At 40.0% G+C, this 19011-nt stretch overlaps 1 protein-coding gene and 1 non-coding gene across 9 annotated transcripts in view; one reads left to right on the top strand and one right to left on the bottom strand.

The window, feature by feature from the left end:
- The window catches only part of RERE (arginine-glutamic acid dipeptide repeats), a 523083-nt gene that overhangs the window by 297255 nt on the left and 206817 nt on the right, over window positions 1–19011 (top strand). For all 8 annotated transcript variants that reach the window (XM_060201410.1, XM_060201416.1, XM_060201414.1 and 5 more), the window contains one exon: window positions 9783–9831. In XM_060201410.1, the coding sequence (XP_060057393.1) occupies window positions 9783–9831 (49 nt within the window). The remainder of the gene's footprint in view (window positions 1–9782; window positions 9832–19011) is intronic.
- On the bottom strand, window positions 11283–11389 carry LOC132541544 (U6 spliceosomal RNA). Its single transcript, XR_009552690.1, has one exon. It is a non-coding gene; the product is annotated as a U6 spliceosomal RNA (small nuclear RNA).

Raw genomic sequence — 19011 nt, 5'->3', positions numbered from 1 at the left:
GACAAGGCCATTATAACACTTTGGAACAAATCCTTAAATGTTGTCTCCCAATTTATTCCCTAACACCGCATTATTATTATATATAGACTATATTTATTTCATCTTGTTGTCAGTCTGTAAATTCTCCTTATCTAATATCTAAGTTCTTAGTTTTAACTCTGAATTATATTTTAGGAGACCTGTGGCTTGGAATCTCACTTTTGTTTTTCTAAAAATAAATATAAAATAATCTGTTTAGACTTTGGTTTCTTTCTTTTTTTTTTTTCTTTTGCCTCCAGGGTTATTGCCAGGGCTCAGTGCATGCACTATGAGTCCGCTGCACCTGTGGCCAGTTTTTTTATTTTTTTGAATAGGACAGAGAGAAATTGAGAGGGCTGGGGAAGATAGAGAAAGAGACAGAGAGACACCTGCACACCTGCTTCACTGATTGTGAAGTGATCCCCTTGCATGTGGGGAGCTGGAACCTTGGTTTCTTCTGTTAAGCTAGAAGACTGAAGAGATAACTTCTAAAATGCCTTCCATGCAGATGACCTCACCAGTGTACCCTGGAACCCCACCTCTTCAGACCCCTGCCCCACTAGGGAAAGATAGAAACAAACTAGGAGTATGGATCAACCCATATCCAGCAGAGAAGCAGTTACAGAAGCTAGACCTTCCACCTAATGATCCTGGGTCCATGTTGCCAGAGGGATAAAGAATAGAAAAGCTTCCAATGGAGAGGATGGGATGCAGAACTCTGGTGATGGGAATTGTGTGGACTTGTACCCCTCTTATCCTACGGTCTTGTTGATGATTATTTTTTTTAAAAAGCCTTCCATGAGAATATTGTGATTATCTGTTTTGAAGATAGAGCTCCTTTCTTGTCCTTAACATTTATGTATGAATTTAAAACATAAATTCCTTGACTCATTGATTCTTCTTCTATTTGTTTAATATATAATGAATTTTGGAATAATGGTTATGCAAAGAGACTCACATGTCTGAGGCCCCAAAGTCCCAGGTTCAATCCCCTGCAACGCCATAAACCAGAGCTGAGCAGTTCTGTAAAATAAAATAAAAAGAGTGATAATGAATTTTCTTGCTGTTGGGAAGCCTAGCCTATTTCACGTTAGTTTTGCTTAGAGGGCTATCTTTCTGTCATAGCTGACTTAATTTTGCAACAAAGCATTTGTTTGTTATCAATGACTAAGCAGTACTTGGGCTGAAATAGTGAAGCCTTTTCTTTACTTAAAATATATTTAGTGTGTTCCGGTATACACTGGGAAATAATGATGATTTAAAAAACAGACTTGTGGGAGTCAGGTGGTAGCACAGTGGGTTAAGTGCAGGTGGCGCAAAGCTCAAGGAACGGCGTAAGGATCCCGGCTCCCCACCTGCAGGGGAGTCGCTTCACAGGCGGTGAAGCAGGTCTGCAGGTGTCTATCTTTCTCTCCCCCCTCTGTCTTCCCCATCTCGCTCCATTGCTCTCTGTTCTATCCAATAACAACCACATCAATAACAACACCTTTAATAACTACAACAACAATAAAAAAAGACAACAAGGGCAACAAAAGGGAAAATAAATAAATAAATTTTAAAAAATTTAAAAAAACATGTTGAATTATGTTAAAAAAAACAAAACAGACTTGTTCCAGACAAAGGAATTTATTACCATCAAGTTGGCCCTACGAAAATACTCAAAGGACTTACATAAAATGAGCATATAGAATGGTCTACCCATAGCAGGTAAAAAAAGAAGTAAAGCAAGGAAAAATAGCCAAATAAGACACACCTTTGAATTCAAACTGCAAATTGAAGTTGCCAAAGGGGGTGGAACTAGGAATGGGAGGTGAGCTGAAAGTGTGTGGAGACTGTACTTCTAAGACATTTGTAGTCTTGTAAATCAAAGTTACTGCAAAACAAGGAAAATAGCCCCAGATTCTGAAGTTTTAATCTAGGCTCATTTGGCCCTGAAGTTTATGCTCTTTCCCTGTACCTTAGCACCTGAATTCAGGTGTGTGTGTGTGTGTGTGTGTGTGTGTGTGTGTGTGTGTGTGTGTGTGTGTGTGAGATCTCCCTCCTCCCAGGAGTGTGCTGCCAAAGGTCCTGATAAGAGGCACAAAACATAGATCCTGATAGGAAGAACAGATGTCTTTCTTATCCTAAACCTAGTGGGAATATATAATGGAACCGAATATAAACTTTCCATGGATTTTAAAAATTCTATGCCAGAGTTCAGAGTAATTGTGTAATTGTTAAGAACTACTTTGGAAATAATATGTTTATGCTGCAGAAATCTGAGGAACCCAGCTTGTTTTTCTAGTTTTCTTATTCTACTTGCAAACCTTATGAAAATTATTTTTAATAAACTACCTTTTGATTTCCCTAAGATTTAGCACGTTTTATTTTGAACCCATAGACTTTCTTTGGTCACATTTTGGGTGAGCTAATAAGTAGAATGTCTAGCATCTTCCTTCTGTTGATTTCATATAAGCCTCCCAGCTCAATTTCATACCCCATTGGAAAGATAAAACTTATTTACAATCTGAAGGGCAGAAAAAAGGAAGATTGCACAGTGATTTCACTGACAACATTACATCAAGCTCAAAGCAGAGCTCTCTGGCTGGAGAGTTATTAGTCCCAGCATTTCAAGATCTCAGGCTTAGGGTTTGGGTTAAGATGGGAAGTCATTCCCTGGGCAGACCTCACCAGTGTGTCCTAGATCTTCATCTCTCCAGAGCCCTGCCTCACTAGGGAAAGATAGAAGCAAAATGGGGGTATGGATCAACCTGCCGAGGCCCATGTCCAGCAGAGAACAGATTACAGAAGCCAGAACACCCATCTTCTGCACCCCAAAAAGAATTTTGGTTCATAGTTCCAACAGGGGAGAAATGATAGGGGGAAGATGACCTGAGGGCTCTGAACTCCAACTGCATCAGGACCTGGAGAGAAAAGAGGAAAAAGGGAGAAATTTGGATGTATGTGTGACTTGGAAAGGAAGAAAAGATGGGACCATAGGAAAAAAAAAAAAGGCAAATATAAACAGATAGTTGTAGAAAGACAGAGGGGCAAGAGAAGGAAAGACACCTGCAGACCTGCTTTACTGCTTGTGTAGGTGGGCGCCACTTGAACCAGGGTCCTTATACCGATCCTAGTGCTTCACGCTGTGTGTGCTTAACCCGCTATGCTATCACCCGGCCCCGTTATCTTATAATTTTGTAAGTCAATATTAAATCACTAAAGGAAAAAAAAAAAGTTGGAGCTAGGCAGTGGTGCACCAGGTTAAGCGCAAGAAGTTTGAGCCAGTTCCCCACCTTCAGGGGGTCTTTTCACGGGGTGTGAAGCAGATGTTTTTCTCTCTTCTTCATCCCTCTCAATTTCTCTCTATCCTATCCAAAAAATTGAAAAAATGGCCACTGGAGCAGTGGATTTATAGTCAGGCACCAAGCCCCAGCAATAACCCTGGAGGCAAAAAAAAAAAAAGGCTGGGAAATCATGCCAACTTTCTGTAAGAGACCTGTTTTCTACCAGCTCCGGCTTGTTTGTGGCTTTGTCCCTCTCCTTCCCCTATGGATGCAAGTACTTCTCTCAAGCAGTCTCCATAATAATATAGTTGAGTGCCTTAATTTTTTGTCAAATTGTTCTCTCTCTTTGAGGAGGAAGTGATATTGTTTAGGTCCGCCCCTGTTTTCAGTTGGTAAGCTCTGCTCAAGAGCCCTCTGTCTTAGCCAGACTGACAGTCTCCTCATCTTTGCATAGATGCTTCTCCCTTTTTGATATTCAGTTGCAGGCTTCCTGTTTCTTTTTGTCCATTCCCTGTTTACTTCTTAGTCTAAAATGTTTCCATGGTAACAGGTTACTTTTCAAAAGGAACATCTTGTCATTTTATTTAATCCTCTGTAGCTGAAGAGGACTGAAATATTAAGCCCTGTTGCCATGGAGACTGCTTTGTTACATGGATTTCTTTTGTATCAGATTTCATATACAGTGAATTTCCTTTTATGTTTAAATACTTAAGAGAATAAACATAATGACTTAGCATTATTGTTGTAACAGCTCTGGGGAGTATTTTTTCATATTTCAAAGCAAAGATTTATAGAATAATGGTGACTACAACATGGCTATGTTGGGGAAAAATATTATTTGCGTTATCTGTATAGAGAAGACTCTCCTTGAGAATGGCGACTGGCTTTTTAATTAACTTGTTTATTGAGTTTTACCGAGCACTATTCAGCTTTGGCTTATTGTTGTATAGGGAATTGAATCTAGGACTTTGAGGCTAAGGCATGAAAATATGATTACATAACCAGTGTGCTATCTGCCCTACCCCACTTCTTAAAATTATTGTTTATTTATTTTTTAATCAGATCACAGCAAAATTTGTTTCATAGTGGAACAACGATTGAACCTCAGATCTCTCATACCTCAGGCATGCAAGTGAAAGTCTGTTACTCAAACCATTGTGATATTCTCTTTCACCATTACCCCCAAACACACAATTTTTAAAAACTGTATTGCGGGGAGTCGGGCTATAGCGCAGCGGGTTAAGCGCATGTGGTGCTAAGCACAAGGACCCGCATAAGGATCCTGGTTCAAGCCCTGGCTCCCCACCTGCAGGGGTGTCACTTCATAAGCGGTGAAACAGGTCTGCAGGTGTCTATCTTTCTCTCCCTCTCTCTGTCTTCCCCTCTCCATTTCTTTCTGTCCTATCCAACAACAATGACAACAATAATAACTACAACAATAAAACAACAAGGGCAATAAAAGGGAATAAATAAATAAATAAATAAAAATTGTATTGTGAAGACACAAAGTAGAACTTGGACTGGGTTTGGTGTATTGCACCAGCTAAAAGATAAAAAGACTCTGGGGTGTGGGGGAGGTTTCAGGTTCTGGAACATGATGGCAGAGAAAGACCTAGAGGGGATTGAATTGTTATGTGGAAAACTAAGAAATGTTACACATGTACAAATTACTGTATTTTACTGTTGATTGTAAGCCATTAACCCCCCCCCCCAATAAATAAAAAAATTAGTGCTTAATTCATGTAAACTTTTCTTCACCAGACTACTTTTCAGCCCATCTTCTCTTTAGGTGTTTATTCCCACTTGGGATGTTTTCTGTTTAGTCCTAATTTTTTTTTTTTCCCCTTCAAATGTCTCTTTTGGAGAGTAAGCATTTTACTTACTGTTTCCTCTTAAATTTGACAGTCTAACTTTCATCACTCATCTTACTGTTTTTGTTCTGTTTCCCTCAAAATATTTTGACTTGTGCCTGTTCTAGTGTTCTGAGGATAAATGTCATCTCTGCAGTTACATGGACTATAAGCTGTAATTGCCGCTTCCTTTTTTTTTAATTTATTTTTTATTTAAGAAAGGATAAATTAACAAAACCATAGGATAGGAGAGGTACAACTCCACACAATTCCCACCTCCCAATCTCCATATCCCATGCCCTCCCCTGATAGCTTTCCCATTCTCTATCCCTCTGGGAGCATGGACCCAGGGTCATTGTGGGTTGCAGAAGGTAGAAGGTCTGGCATCTGTAATTGCTTCCTCAATGAACATGGGCATTAACTGGTCAGTCCATACTCCCAGTCTGCCTCTCTCTTTCCCTAGTAGGGTGGGTCTCTGGGGAAGCACAGATCCAGGACACATTGGTGGGGTCTTCAGTCTAGGGAAGCCTGGCCGGCATCCTGATGGCATCTGGAACCTGGTGGCTGAAAAGAGAGTTAACATACAAAGCCAAACAAATTGTTGAGCAATCATGGACCCAAAGGTTGGAATAGTGGAGAGGAAGTGTTGGGGGGGGGGGGGGTACTCACTGCAAACTCTAGTGTACTTCTGCTTTCAGGTATATATTTTGCACTAGTTTATGGATACGTGTGAACATATGCTCTCTCTCACAGAAACTGGTCTATATCTAGCTTTTGGGACTTTTTTAGAAAGTGAACCACCTGGGATGGAATTAGAGAATACTATGAAAGGAAAGGTCTCACCTGAGTAATGAAGCTGAAGGGTTGTCATTCCACACCTGAAGTCTCTGGACACAGTCTGAGCTGAAGCATGTTGAGGTGGCAATTGTTGCGTTGATTAGGTTGTAATCGGCAGATGCAATATTATTTGATATGAATTGGGAGAGGCATGCGGAATAGTGGGCCCTATCCTAAGGTTCCCGGACTGGAGGAAATATAGGCTCTGTAGTGGAGATGTGAGGTTCCTGCTGTCTTAGGGTTCAAAAAGACAATGGATAGTTATTGTTATCATCACATTATTTGGTAATTGGGTTAACTTTGAAAAGTCCTTTTGTTAGGGTTTGCTGTATAGTACCCAGTATCTTGTATATAGCTGTGCCACTGGTTGCTTCTGATCTACTTGGTCTAGGCTTTTGAGAGAGTCTGCATATCAAATACACAGCCTATATATTAAAAAGATTCAGTTTGTGTTTTGAAAAACTTCGAGACATATAACTAATTTCCTCCCTCATATTAATTTACTAGTGATTTATATGACTATACTTTACTAGGAGTGTACATAAACACCATTCCCACCACCAAAAGACTGTGTCCCATCCCACCCACCCACCCCCACCCTCACCCCCACCCCCCACCGGCCCAGGAGGCCGCATGTCTACCCCTCACCACAGGGTTTTTACTTCGGTGCCCTACTTTTTCTTTAGTCAGATCCTGCTTTTAGTTTCCCTTTCAGATCTTCTTTCTCAACTTTTTTTTTTTAAAGAATTCATTTATTTATTCATGAGAAAGATAGGAGGAAGGAAAGAACCAGCCATCACTGTGGTACATGTGCTGCCGGGGATCGAACTCAGAACCTCATGCTTAAGAGTCTAGTGCCTTAGCCACTGTGCCACCTCCCAGACCACCTTTCTCAACTTCTGTTGATGAGTGGGATCATCCCATATACTCATCTTTATCTTTCTGACTTAGCTCACTTAACATAATTCCTTCTAGCTCTGTCCAAGATGGGTCAGAGAAGGTGGGTTCATTGTTCTTGATAGCTACATAGTATTCCATTGTGTATATATACCACAGCTTTCTCAGCCACTCATCTGTTGTTGGGCACCTGGGTTGCTTCCAGGTTTTAGCTATTATGAATTGTGCTGCTATGAACATAGGAGTACACACCTCTTTTTGGTTGGGTGTTATGGAGTCCTTGGGGTATATCCCCAGGAGAGGAATTACTGGATCATATGGAAGGTCCATGTCTAGCCTTGTGAGAGTTCTCCAGACTTCTCTCCACAGAGGCTGGACCAATTTACATTCCCACCAGCAATGCAAAAGGGTTCCTCTGTCCCCACAACCTCTCCAGCATTTGTTGCTGCTGTCCTTTTTGATGTATGCCATTCTTACAGGAATGAAGTGGTATCTCAGTGTTGTCTTTATTTGCATTTCTCTGACAATCAGCGACCTGGAGCAGTTTTTCATATGTTTGTTAGCCTTTTGGATCTTCTCTGTGGTGAATGTTTTGTTCATATCCTCTGCCCATTTTTGGATGGGGTTATTTGCTTTTTTGGTGCTAAGTTTGCTGAGTTCTTTCTATATTTTGGTGAATTAGTTTCTTGTCTGATGTATGGCATGTGAAGATCTTCTCCCATTCTGTGAGGGGCCTCTTTGTTTGTTTAATAGTTTCTTTGGATGTGCAGAAGCTTTTCAATGTGATGTAGTCCCATTGGTTTGTTTTTGCTTTAGTCTTCCTTACAATTGGGTTTATTTCATCAAAGATGTCCCTGAGGTGTAGGTGGGAAAGTGTTTTACCAATGTTTTCCTCTAAGAATTTGATTGTTTCTGGCCTAACATCCAGGTCTTTGATCCATTTGGAGTTGATTTTTGTTTATGGCAAGATAAAGTGGTTCAATTTCATTCTTCTGCATGTTACAACCCAGTTTTCCCAGCACCATTTATTGAAGAGAGCCTCCTTCTTCCGTTTAATACTCTGCATCCCTTTGTCAAAGATTAGATGTCCATGCCACTTCCTTTTTCTTTTTTTCTTTTACTTTACTTTTTTCTTTCTTTCTTTCTTTCTTTCTTTCCCTTTCTTTCTTCCTTTCTTTCCTATCCTTCCTTATCATTTTGTTGGGGGGTTAGTAGTTTACAGTTGAGTTGCTAATACATTGGTACAATTTCTCATCTTCCCATTATAGTTGTCTACAGAATGCTGTGTTACCTAATTTAGGTCCTTTTCCACCATCATGCATCAGGACCCCAACACCTTCTTTACCACCTCTCTTCTTCCCCAAAGTCCTTTACTTTGGTGCAATACACCATATTTTAACCCACATGTCTTTTTATTTTTCTGTCATTCTTCCGTTGTCATATATACTGCCCACCTTTGTCTTAGTATACTCTTTATGATATAAATGGTTGGGTTAAAGAAGTTCTGTACACAGGGTCCTAAAGGTAGTAATAGTGGCCCAAGAGATGGCACAGTGGAAGTGTTGGACTTTCAAGCCTGAGGCCTTGAGAGTTCACTTCCCAGCATTGCATGTGCCAGAGTGATAGTCTCTGGTATGGATTTGTTGGCATGCACACACTCTTGTTTGTGTCTTCTCTCTCTTTCCCTCACCCCCATTAGTAAATATTAAAACAATAGAAATATTTTATTGGGGCCAGATGGTAGCACATCTGGTTAAGTGCACACATTACAGTGTGCAAGGACCCAGATTTTAGGCCCTGGACCTCACCAGCAGTGGGAAAGCTTCACAAGTCGTGAAGCAGGGCTGCAGGTGCCTCTCTCTTTCCCTCCCTACCTCCCCTCCCCTCTCAATTTCTCTGTCTCTATCCAATAATAAGTAAATAAATATATTTTTAAAAAATTTTAGTGAATAGGAGGAAGAGCCAGAAACTCACACATGCAATTCCTGTACTCTTGCTAAGCAACCTACCTGGACACTTCATTTTATTTTGCTACCAAGGTTTTTCATTGGGGTTTTGTTCTCTCTCTATATATTTTTTTAATGGGAGAGGGGCAGCATGATAAAAAGAGAAAAGAAGAGATACCATAGCACCACCTCACCTCTCATAAAGTTTCTCCCTTTGTTAGTGCTCCTATATGGTGACCATAGGCTCAAACCTGGGTCCTAGTAGTTACTTAATGCATATAAAGGAATTAATCATTGTGTTTGCTGGGGACCGTAAGATGCCTAGTTCATTTTTTAAAAAAATATTTATTTTATTTATTTATTCCCTTTTGTTGCCCTTGTTGTTTTATTGTTGTAGTTATTATTGTTGTTGTCGTTGTTGGATAGGACAGAGAGAAATGGAGAGAGGAGGGTAAGACAGAGAGGAGGAGAGAAAGAGAGACATCTGCAGATCTGCTTCACCGCCTGTGAAGCAACTCCCCTGCAGGTGGGGAGCCAGGGTTCGAACCGGGATCCTTATGCCGGTCCTTGTGCTTTGCGCCACCTGCGCTTAACCCGCTGCGCTACAGCCCGACTCCCCCTAGTTCATATTTTAAAAGAATGTATACATTTAATAGGGCAACCTAAAGTGCTTTGAGGGAAAAAAAAGTACTTTTGGATTGAGCTTTGAAAATATGTAAGGGTGTCTGTGTTGCTAAGGCTTGAGAGAATGATGATTAGGTGGCCCCTAAGGTGGCAGAGATGGGATTTTCAGAAGGAAAAGTTTTAGTGGATATATGTGTGGTAGAAGAATATACTTATACAAATAACTTTAGAAATAGTGAAGAAGTTCATTCTTCCTGAGTCATCATTCACTGTTTTCCTTGTAAACTGTTCGGATGTTTATGTCAGAATATACTGTGCTAACCTAATTTTTCTTTTCATGACAGGAGGCTGAACAGCACCCAGGGGGAAATTCGTGTTGGTCCTAGTCATCAGGTAAAGCAAATTTTAAAATCCCCTTTAATAGATTTTTATTTGAAGTTAAATATAAATTTATAAAGCTACATAAGTTATTTAAATGTAGTAATCCCATACCTCCCCACAACACTCCATACTTTTTTTTTTAAAGAGATGATGGTAAAATATATGTGACATAATACTTAACTATAACCATTTTTTTTTTAATTGCCACTAGGGTTATCGCTGAAGCCTCAGTCTACATAAGAAATGCACTACCACTAATGGCAGGAGACATTATATGGGAGACAGAGGTTTGAACCTAGGTTCTTGTGCACAGTAATTTGTGCTGCACTGCCAGTTCCAGTATTGTAACCATTTTAAAGAGTATAGTTTAGTGACATGAAACACATTCATATTTTTGTACAACTGTTACCATCACCTACCTATAGAAATTTTTCAGGTTTCCAAACTAGAAACTCTGTTCCTATTAAGTACTACCCTTTTTCCTATTCGTCACTCTTTAGCCCTGGCCCTAATACTTTTACTTTCTGTCTCTACCCTAGATGCCACATATCAGTGGAGTTACATAGTGTATGCCCATTATGTATAGCTTATTTTATTTTATTTTTCCTCCTCCTGGGTTATTGCTGGGCTCGGTGCCTGCACCATGAATCCACCGCCCCTGGAGGCCATTATTTTTTTTCCCCCTTTTGTTGCCCTTGTTGTAGCTTCGTTGTGGTTATTATTATTGCCCTTCTTGACGCAATTCGTTGTTGGATAGGAAAGAGAGAAATGGAGAGTGGAGGGGAAGACAGAGAGGGGGAGAGAAAGATAGACACCTGCAGACCTGCTTCACCGCCTGTGAAGCGACTCCCCTGCAGGTGGGGAGCTGGGGGCTCGAACCGGGATCCTTATGCCAGTCCCTGCGCTTTGCGCCACATGCACTTAACCCACTGCGCCACCGCCCGACCCCCATGTATAGCTTATTTTACTTAGCATAATGTCTTCAAAGTGCATCCATGTTGTGGCATATATGATAATTTAATTAGTTAATTGATTTAGAGAGCAACCAGATTTTATTGGGACCAGTGGTGGCACATCTGGTTAAGTGTACACATTACAGTGCACCGCTCTGTTACTTCATATGGTCTGTCTGTGTCTGTCTGTCTATCTATCTGTATCTATTTTTTTCTTTTTTTCCCTTTATTGGGGAGTTAATGTTTTACATTTGACAGTGAATATAGTAGTTTGTACGTGAATAACATTTCTCAGTTTTACACACAACAATACAATCCCCACTAGGTCCTCTGCCACCCTGTCCAGGACCTGAACCTCCTACCCACCTATTCCAGAGTCTTTTACTTTGGTGCAATACACTAACTCCAGTTCAGGTTCCACTTGTGTTTTCTCTTCTGACCTTGTTTTTCAATTTCTGCCTGTGAGATCATCTGTCATCTATTTTTTTCTTTAATTTCTTTTATTTTTATAAAAATATAGAACGCTTCATGAATTTGTGTTTCATCCTTGCACAGGGGCCATGCTCATCTTCTCTGTATCATTCCAATTTTAGTATATGTGCTGCTGAAGCAAGCACTGTCATCTATTTTTTTAACCAGAGTGCTGCTCAGCTCTACTTACAATGAGTCATCCAGTGGGTTGAACCTGGGATGACCTTGGAGCCTCAGGCATGAAATGCTTTTGCATAGCCATTCTGCTATTCCCCTCACACAAACACTCTGCCACCATGATTTCTCTTAAAACTTAGTAATAAGACTTTGTGTATATACCACATTTTGTTTATCTATTAATCTGTCAGTGAGGATTGTTCACAATATACTTTCATCTTAACTTAAGTAACTTTTCATTTAAAAAAGCCAAGATAGGATATTTGTCAATTGAGAGTTTGTTTTGTCACCAACCTTGTCCTCATATTATATTGTTTACTAAATCTCTAGTATCATGTTTCTCACACAATTTTTTTTATTTTCCCTTTTGTTGCCCTTTTTTTTTATTGTTGTTATAGTTATTATTGTTGTTTTTGATGTTGTCGTTGTTAGGTCAGAGAGAAATGGAGAGAGGAGGGGAAGACAGAGAGGGGGAGAGAAGATAGACACCTGCAGACCTGCTTCACTGTCTGTGAAGTGACTCTCCTGCAGGTGGGGACCCAGGGGCTCGAACTGGGATCCTTATGCCGGTTCTTACAATTTTTTTTTTTAAATATCATCTTCATTTACGATTCTTTGATGGGCAGGACCAGAAAAAACCTAGCTGAACTTGGCTGTATATGGTCTCACTCATCATCACATCTTGGTTAGTTGAAATAGAACCATGCTGTGGTTCTCTAGACTTTGCTCAACATTCCATAAGCTAGCTTTTTTAGTATTTATTTATTCCTTTTTGTTGCCCTTATTGTTTTATTGATGTAATTATAATTGTTGTTGTTGTTGATGTCCTCATTGTTGGATAGGACAGAGAGCAATGGAGAGAGGAGGGGAAGACAGAGAGGGGGAGAGAAAGACAACTGCAGACTTGCTTCATCACTTGTGAAGTGACTCCCCTGCAGGTGGGGAACTGGGGGCTCGAACCGGGATCCTTACGCCATGAGTCCTTGTGCTTTGCGCCACATGCACTTAACCCACTGCACTACCGCCCAATTCCTTCATAAGCTAGCTTTTTCCTTATGTGGATAGCTGAATTTCACTGAGGCCCAGAACAATTCTTTCCTTCACATTTCACTATCTATGATATTGGACTTCATGTGTGATGGGTTTACTTGAGTGGCATGGACTATGATCTGGGTTAGAATAGATACTGCTACCACCACATATGTATGTGAGACACAGACAGCAGCTGTACAAGCAAACTCCTTATAAAAACATTAAAAAAAAATTACTATGCACTATAGTTACTCATTTTTCTGTCTAAAAACCATGCATTTCTTAAATGTTACTTACATTTTTAAAAAGCTGTTTTAAGCTCCAGTGAGAAAGAAATAGAGAGAAAGAATGAATAAACTGAAGGGGAGACTAAAACTAAAGTACAGAGATCACCACAGTTAGAATTTCTAGGAAGTAAACTTTTTCCCCCTTTTGTTGCCCTTGTTGTTTATCATCGTCATTGTTGTTATTGCTATTGTTGTTGTTTGATAGGACAGAGAGAACTCGAGAGAGGAAGGGAAGACAGAGAGGGGGACAGAAAGACACCTACAGACCTGCTTCTCCCTCTATGAAGTGAAAAACCCCCCCCCAACACACAGAGATGGGGAGCTGGGGCCTGGAACTGGGATCCTAATGTGCTTTCTGCCATATGCACTTAACCCACTGTGCCACCGTCCAGCTCCCAGAAATAAACTTCTAATACTACACCTAGCATTATAACTGAGAAAGGCAGAAAAATAATTACAAGAAGACATTTACTTTAATGTCTGCCTTGCTTAAATAACCCTTTTCTTAAAGTCAGAAGGTGAATCTGACTACTAGCTCTTAACTATCTTTCCTGTACCTTTCAGCCTAGGTATTGCATTTTTTTCATCACAGAATTCAATATTTACCTCATAAATCTTGACATTATCTGCCTCTCTCTGCTTTTTTTTATAAAATACTCACTGTATTATGTTATCTCTATGTCCATCTTCTGTGTTTTCCAGCATCTTTTTTTTCTTTTTCTTTTTAATTTCTTTATTGGGGGATAAATTTTTTTTTAATTTTTTATATTTATTTATTTTCCATTTTGTTGCCCTTATTTTTTATTGTTATTGTAGTTATTGTTGTTTTACTGATTTCGCCATTTTAGGTAGGACAGAGAGAAATAGAGAAGAGGGGAAGACAGAGAAGGGGAGAGAAAGATAGACACCTGCAGACCTGCTTCACTGCTTGTGAAGCGACCCCCCTGCAAGTGGGGAGCCGGGGGTTTGAATCAGGATCCTTATGCTGGTCCTTGCGCTTTGCGCCATGTGCGCTTAGCCAGCTGCACTACCACCCGACTCCCAAGGGGGATTAATGTTTTATATTCGACAGTAAATACAATAGGTTGTACATGCATTAACATTTCTCAGTTTTCCACATAACAATACAACCCCCACTAGGTCCTGTCATCCTTTTTGGACCTGTACTCTCCCCTCCACCCACCCACTCCAGAGTCATTTACTTTGGTGCAATACACCAACTCCAGTTCAGGTTCTACTTGTGTTTTCTCTTCTGATCTTGTTTTTCAACTTCTGCCTGAAAACTGAGATCATCCCATATTTATCCTTCTGGATTTCTTCAAGCTTCATCCAAGATGAGCTGAAAACGGTGAAGTCACCATTTTTTATAGCTCAGTAGTATTCCATTGTATACCACAACTTGCTCAGCTACTCATCTGTTGTTGGACACCTGGGTTGCTTCCAGGTTTTGGTTATTACAAATTGTGCTGCTATGAACATAGGTATACACAAATCTTTTTGGATGGGTGTGTTGGGTTCCTTAGGGTATATCCCCAGGAAAGAAATTGCAGGATCATAGGGTAGGTCCATTTCTATCCCTCTGAGAGTTCTCTAGACTACTCTCCAGGTTGAACCAGTTGACATTCCCACTAGCAGTGCAGGAGGGTTCCTTTGTCTCCCCAACCTCTTCAGCATTTCTTGCTGCTACCTTTTCTGATGTATGACATTCTCACAGGAGTGAACTGGTATCTCATTGTTGTCTTTATTTGCATTTCTCTGACAATCAAAGACTTGGTGCATTTTTTTCATGAGTTTCTCGGCCTTTTGGATCTCTTCTGTGGTGAATATTCTGTTCATGTACTCTCCCCATTTTGGGATGGGGCTATTTGTTGTTTGTCCATGTTCTCTCCTCATTTTTGGATGGGGTTATTTGTTTTCTTGTGGTTGAGTTTGGCAAGCTCTTTATATATTCTGGTTATTTGCCTCTGATCTGATATATGACAGGTAAAGATCTTCTCCCATTCTGTGAGGGGTCTCTTGGTTTTGGTAGTGGTTTCTTTTGTTGTGCAGAAGCTTTTGAGTTTGATGTAGTTCCATAGGTTTATGCTTGCCTTAGTCTTCTTTGTAATTGGATACGTTTCATTGAATATGTCTTTAAAATTTATGTGGAAAAGAGTTCTGCCAATATTTTCCTTTAAGTATCTGATAGTTTCTGGTCTAACATCCAAGGCCTTGATCTACTTGGAACTTACTTTTGTGTTTGGTGAAATATAGTGGTTCAGTTTCATTCTTCTGCATGTTTCAACCTATTTTTTCCCAACACCATTTATTGAAGAGACTCTGCTTTCCCCATTTAATAGTCTGGGCACCTTTGTCAAAGATTAGATGTTCATAGGTGTGGGGGCTTACTTCTGGGCTCTCAGTTCTATTCCACTGTTCAGTGCGTCTATTCATGTTTCAATACCAAGGAGTTTTCATTACAGTGGCCCTACAATACAATTTGAGATCTGGGAGTGTGATGCCTCCAGTTCTGTTCTTCTCAAGATTGTTTTTGGCAATTCTAGGTCTTTTCTGGTTTTAGATAAATATTTGTAGCTTTTATTCTCCTAAAAAATGTGTTTGGGATCTTGATGGGGGATAGCATTAAATTTGTATATGGCTCTGGGTAGTATATTCATTTTAATGATGTTAATTTTTCCAACCTGTGAACATGGAATATCTTTCCACTTCTTTGTGTCTTTTTCAATTTCCTTGAGGAGTGACTCATATTTTTCAGTATACAAGTTTTTCACTTCTTTGGTCAGGTTTACTCCTAGATATTTTATTGTTTTTGTTGATATAGTAAAAGGAATTGGTTTCTGGGTTTCATCTTGCATAGAGGAATGCCACTGACTTTTGTATGTTAATTTTGTAGCCTGACAACTTAACTTTATTGCCTAATGATTTTCAAAAACTTCTTGCTGCATTCCTTAGGTTTTGCTATGTTTACTATTATGTCATCTTCAAATAGGGAGAGTTTAACTTGTTCTCTTTCAACCTGTATCCCTTTAATTCCTTGCTCCTGCCTGGTTCATTTCTTCCTTCCTTCCTTTCTTTCTTTATTTTTCTTTTTTTTTTTTAATTTTATTACACAAGAGAGAGAAAGAACTAGAGTATCACTCTGGAACATGCAATACCAGGGGTCAAATTCAAGTTTCCAACACTGGCCACTGTACCACCTTCCATACTACTGCTATGCTTAAATAAATTCATGTATTTCTTTTGGGAGCCAGTCAGTGGCACAACTAAGAGAGAGCACACAGTAATACACACACACACACACACACACACACACACAGATTCTGGAGGGGGGGCGGTCTTCAATGTATGTGTTGAAGAAACTGAATATTTTAGGGTGGGGTTAGATAAGATAATGGTTATGCAAATGGACTCATGCTTGATGCTTAAAAGTTCCAGGTTCAGTCCCCCAACACCACCATAAGCCAGAGCTGACAAGTTAAACACAAATATTTTGTCCTATAGATATTTCACAGCCTGAATTTGACTGGTTGCATTTTCATGTGACATTAAACTTTTTTCTCTTGTCATATGTTGAAAATTCATAGTTAAATGTACTTTGGTGCTCTTCCCAAGTAAGACTACTTCATGGTGGTATTGCATGCATCAACTCTAGGAGGCATAGGTGTTTCTTTTTTAATGATGGTTTGCAGGTTTTTTTATGATTACTTAGATGCTATATTTTGTTGGGGGGGTTTCAAAATGGTTATAGTCTATTCTTGTAATTCATTTTTGTTGTTGTTGTTGAATATATGAAATACCCCCTTAACTGAGTCTCCAGATCACACGGGGAAGACAATATAAATGCTTGTTTCTTTTGGTTTCCAAGTTTTCAAATGACTGAATAGATTTTCCCAATAGCTTCCAGTATTCACTAGTGGAATTAAAATTGTCACTACTGGGTTGGGTGGTGGTGTACCTGATTGATCCACATGTTACAATGTACAAGGACCCAGGTTCAAGTTCCCAGTCCCCACCTGTAGGTGGAAAGCTTTGCAAGTAGTGAAGCAGCGCTACAGGTGTCTCTCTTTAATTTTCTCCCCTCTCTACCTTCTCCCTCCCTCTCAATTTCTGACTGTCTTTATCAAATAAGTAAAGATTATATAAAATTTTTTTTAAATTGTTTTTGCTCTGACCCTGTAAGTTACACAGTGAGTAAAACATTGAACTCTCCAGCATGGAGTCCCAAGTTTGACCTCTGGCATTGCAGGTGTCACAGTGATGCTCTTGTTCTCCCTCCTTGCCTCCCTCCCTCCATTTCTCATTATAAATAAATAAATATTTTAAAATTTTTGGCTGCTATAAACTAGGAGCCTCTTTTGCTTTTTATGTCCTTTTGACTCAGTTCCTGTGGTCTTTGCCCCATATATATAGTGTGTCTTTGTTTTTAAAGATTTGTTTAGGGCCTGGGCAGTGACACACCAGGTTAAGCGCACATAGTGCAAAGTTCAAGGACTTGCGCAAGGATCCCGGTTTGAGACCCTGGCTCCCCACCTGTAAGGGAGTTGCTGTGCAAGTAGTGAAGCAAATCTGCGGGTATCTATCTCTCTCTCTCCCTGTCTTCCCCTCCCCTCTCAATTTATCTCTATTCTGTCCAAAAATAAAATTTAAAAATAAAAAAATGGCCACCAGAGACAGTGAATTCATAAAGAAGGCACCAAGCCTCAGCGATAACCCTGGAGGCAAAAAAAAAAAAAAAAATTGCTTATGCACACAGTGGCACACCTGGATAAGAGCACATATTACAGTGCACAAGGACCCAGGTTCAAGTGCCCAGTCCCCACCTGCAGGGGGCTTCACAAATGGTGAAGTAGGGTTGTAGGTGTCTCTCTGTCTCCCCATCTCTTCTCAATTTCTCTCTGATTCTATCTAATAATAAATAAATATTTTAAAAATTAAAAGATTTGTTTATCAGAGTGAGAGCAAATGCTGCACTCTAGGACATGATGCCAGGTTTAGGACCCCATGGTTCTAAGTCCAATGTTGTAACTATTGTGGCATCTCTTGGGCCACTGGTGTGGCATTTTGAAAATTATTTATTTGTATGAGAGAACAATCAGAGCTCTGCTCAGCTGCAACTTTTTAGAGCTTGATTTTTGGGCTTTTGGGATTTCTGGCATGCAAGTTCACTGCTCTAATATTCAGCCAACTCCCCGTTCCTTGATATGGTATGTTTTCATCTTATATCTCAAACATTTCCTGCCATAGATCTAAAAGTAAACTTTTCTTAGAGAAGACTTCATTAAGTGGGGATTGTCATTTTTTGACAGACTAACAGGGCTTGAGATGTTACTCTGTTTCTAAACCTTTCTAAGGAACAAATGACAAATTCTGCTTTTTTTTCTTTTCTCCTTTTTAAAAATTTTTTTAATTTATAAAATGGAAATATTGACAAGACCATAGGATAAGAGGGGTACAATTTCATACAGTTCCCACCACCAAAACTCCATATCCCATCCCCTGCCCTGGAAGTGTTCCTATTTATCCCTCTGGGAATATGGACCCAGGATCATTGTGCGGTACAGAAGGTAGAAGGTCTGGCTTCTGTAACTGCTTCCCTGCTGAACATGGGCATTGGCAGGTGGATCCATACTCCCAGCCTGTCTCTCTCGTTCCCTAATGGGGTGGGGCTTTGGGGAGGCGGGGCTCCAGGACACATTAGTGGGGTCATCTGCCCAGGGAAGTCAGGTTGACATGATGCTAGCTAGCATCTGGAACCTCTTTTTCAGCCACCAGGTTCCAGATGCTATCATGATGCCAACTGGACTTCCTGGGGTAGAGATGATCAGTAACAGTTGAGAGAGGGATCTGTTTGAGGTCTAGGCCCATCATGTCTGTTTGGGAATCTCAAGACTCCCCAACTAGGGCCTTAGCTGATGGGGTGGCTTGATAGTGACTAAAGAGTCATTGTTAAAGCATGCCAGTCTTTTGCCCTTATTCAGTGGTGGGAATTGTGTAGAGTTGTACCCCTCTTATCCTATTGTCTTTGTCAGTGTTTCCTTTTTATAAATAAAAATTTTAAAAAGTCCTGTGCTCTACCCACTGAGTCATGTCCCTAGCCACCCCCTGGAGCTTTTTTAACTACAATTCTCAGTGTCAAACATCAAACTAATGTATTATGTGCTCAGGCCCATCATTTGAAAGAGTAAGGTATATGTTTTGTTTTACAGATGCTGACTTTGCATAGGTCTCTGGTGATTGTTAGTCATAGCACCTGATTTTTTTTTTTTTGCTTT

The sequence above is a fragment of the Erinaceus europaeus genome, chromosome 11 (assembly GCF_950295315.1).
Source record: "Erinaceus europaeus chromosome 11, mEriEur2.1, whole genome shotgun sequence".
NCBI classification, from domain to species: Eukaryota; Metazoa; Chordata; class Mammalia; order Eulipotyphla; family Erinaceidae; genus Erinaceus; species Erinaceus europaeus.
This window is presented reverse-complemented; position numbering and strand designations above follow the sequence as displayed.